Source organism: Embiotoca jacksoni, unplaced genomic scaffold (assembly GCF_022577435.1).
Source record: "Embiotoca jacksoni isolate LCO1_2020_lvr unplaced genomic scaffold, fEmbJac1.0.p SCAF_21, whole genome shotgun sequence".
NCBI lineage: Eukaryota > Metazoa > Chordata > Actinopteri > Embiotocidae > Embiotoca > Embiotoca jacksoni.
The window spans coordinates 835,597-838,096 of NW_027185352.1; the positions used below are offsets into that span (position 1 = coordinate 835,597).

Sequence of the window (2,500 nt, forward strand, 5' to 3'; positions counted from 1 at the left end):
TGAATGATATATTCAGGTTTTGGAGCAACATATGCTGCCATCCAGACAACGTCTCTTTCAGGGAAGGTCTTGTTTACTTCAGCAGAACAACGTCCAACCACATTCTGCACGTATTCCAACAGCATGGTTCTCTAGTAGAAGAGTCTGCTGATAAACTGGCCTCCTGCAGTCCAGACCTGTCAATCATTGAAAACATCTGGAGCATCAGGACATGAACAATACAACCAAGGAGACCCTGAACTGTTGAGCAGCTGAAATCCTCTATCAGGCAAGAATGGGACCACATTTCACTTTCAAAACTCCAGAAACTGGTCTCTTCAGTTCCCAAAGGTTTCCAGAGTGTTGTTAAAAGAAGAGTTGATGCAGCTCAGTGGTGAACATGATCCTGGGACAACTTTATAGAGATGTGATGCTGACATCAGATTCAAAATGAGATTATATTTAATAAAACAATAATATCTCAGTTTCTACATTTGATATGTTGTCTTTGGTCTATTTTCTATTAAATATGAGTTTATATGTTTTAAAAATCATCACATTCTGTTTTTATTTATATTTTACAGTGTCACTACTTTTTTTTAACATGAGTTGTAATTATGTGACCTGTGTGCAGCGGCCATCTACCTGAAGAACATGGTGAGTCAGTACTGGCAGGACAGAGAGCCGTCGGTTGGAGAGGTCGTCTTCCCCTTCAACATCCACGAGAACGACCGGCAGCAGATCAGAGACCACATCGTGGAGGGAATCATCCGCTGCCCAGAGTCCATACGGTACACACACACACACACACACACCCTCTCTGTGACGACTGGCCAGGTTAGGAGACAGCTGGAGAGAATCCACCAGCGCAAGGCTGCAGGACCTGACGGCATCAGCCCCGGGGTCCTGAAGACCTGACGGCATCAGCCCCGGGGTCCTGAAGACCTGACTGCATCAGCCCCGGGGTCCTGAAGACCTGCGCCGTCCAGCTGGCTGAGGTCCTACAACACCTCTTCAACCTGAGCCTGATGCAGGAGGATGTCCCGGTGCTGTGGAAGACGTCCTGCCTGGTTCCTGTCCCCAAGAAGACGACTCCATCCGGCCTCAACGACTACCGACCGGTTGCCCTCACATCTCATGTGATGAAGGTTCTGGAGAGGCTGGTCTTGGTCCACCTCAGACCGCTGGTGAAATCTTCTCTGGACCATCTACAATTTGCGTACCAGCCTCATGTGGGAGTGGACGATGCCATCATCTACCTGCTGCAACGAGCTCAGTCTCACCTGGATGGAACCGGTGACTCTGTGAGAATCACTTTCTTTGATTTCTCCAGTTCATTTAACACCATCCAACCACTGCTGCTGAGTGAGAAGCTGCGGGTGGTGGAGGGTGGACACGTCCACCGTCTCCTGGATCACTGACTACCTGACAGGCAGACCACAGTTTGTCCGTCTGGGCAGTGTGCTGTCTGATACGGTGGTCAGTGGTACTGGAGCTCCTCAGGGAACTGTTCTGTCTCCTTCCTGTTCACCTTCTACACCACTGACTTCCAGAACAACTCAGAGTCAAGACATCTGCAGAAGTTCTCTGATGACTGCAGTGGACAGTGTATAAGGGATGGACGGGAGGAGGAGTCAGTGGTCGGTGTATAAGGGATGGACGGGAGGAGGAGTCAGTGGACGGTGTATAAGGGATGGACGGGAGGAGGAGTCAGTGGACGGTGTATAAGGGATGGACGGGAGGAGGAGTCAGTGGTCGGTGTGTAAGGGATGGACGGGAGGAGGAGTACAGGGCAGTAGTGGAGGACTTTGTGGAGTGGGCGGGAAGAAATCACCTCCTCCTGAACGTGGCCAAGACCAGAGAGATGGTGGTCGACTTCAGGAGGAAGACGACGGCTCCACAACCGCAGAGAGTTCTGGGAGAGGAGGTGGACATGTTTGAGGAGTACAAGTACCTGGTGTCTCCATGACAACAGACTGAACTGGAAGACCAACATCAACGCTGTCTACAAGAAGGGGATGAGTCGACTCTTTTTCTTGAGGAAACTTCGATCCTTCAATGTGTGCAGCGAGATGTTGGAGATGTTCTACCATCTGTTGTGGCCAGTGAACTGTACTTCTAGTGGTCTGCTGGGGGGGGAGGGGGGGCAGCATTGGAGCCGGAGACACCAACAGACTTAACAAACTGGTTAAGAAGGCCGGCTCCATCATCGGCTGCAAACTGGACAGTCTGGAAAAGGTGGTGGAGAGGAGGACGCTGAACAAACTATTATCCATATTGGATAATCCTGACCACCCTCTCCACCTGCTGCAGGGACAGAGGAGGACGTTCTCCAAAAGACTCCTCCAGCTCCGCTGTCACAAGGACAGATACAGGAGATCATTCCAGATACAGGAGATCATTCCTGATACAGGAGATCATTCCAGATACAGGAGATCATTCCACATACAGGAGATCATTCCTGATACAGGAGATCATTCCTGATACAGGAGATCATTCCACATACAGGAGATCATTCCAC

The 2,500-nt window shown here is 50.2% G+C and overlaps 1 protein-coding gene across 2 annotated transcripts in view; it reads left to right on the forward strand.

The window, feature by feature from the left end:
* ipo8 (importin 8) overlaps nucleotides 1-2,500 on the forward strand; it is a 32,691-nt gene that overhangs the window by 5,825 nt on the left and 24,366 nt on the right. For both annotated transcript variants that reach the window (XM_069156341.1, XM_069156343.1), the window contains exon 3: nucleotides 614-770. In XM_069156341.1, coding sequence (XP_069012442.1) covers nucleotides 614-770 — 157 coding nt within the window. The remainder of the gene's footprint in view (nucleotides 1-613; nucleotides 771-2,500) is intronic.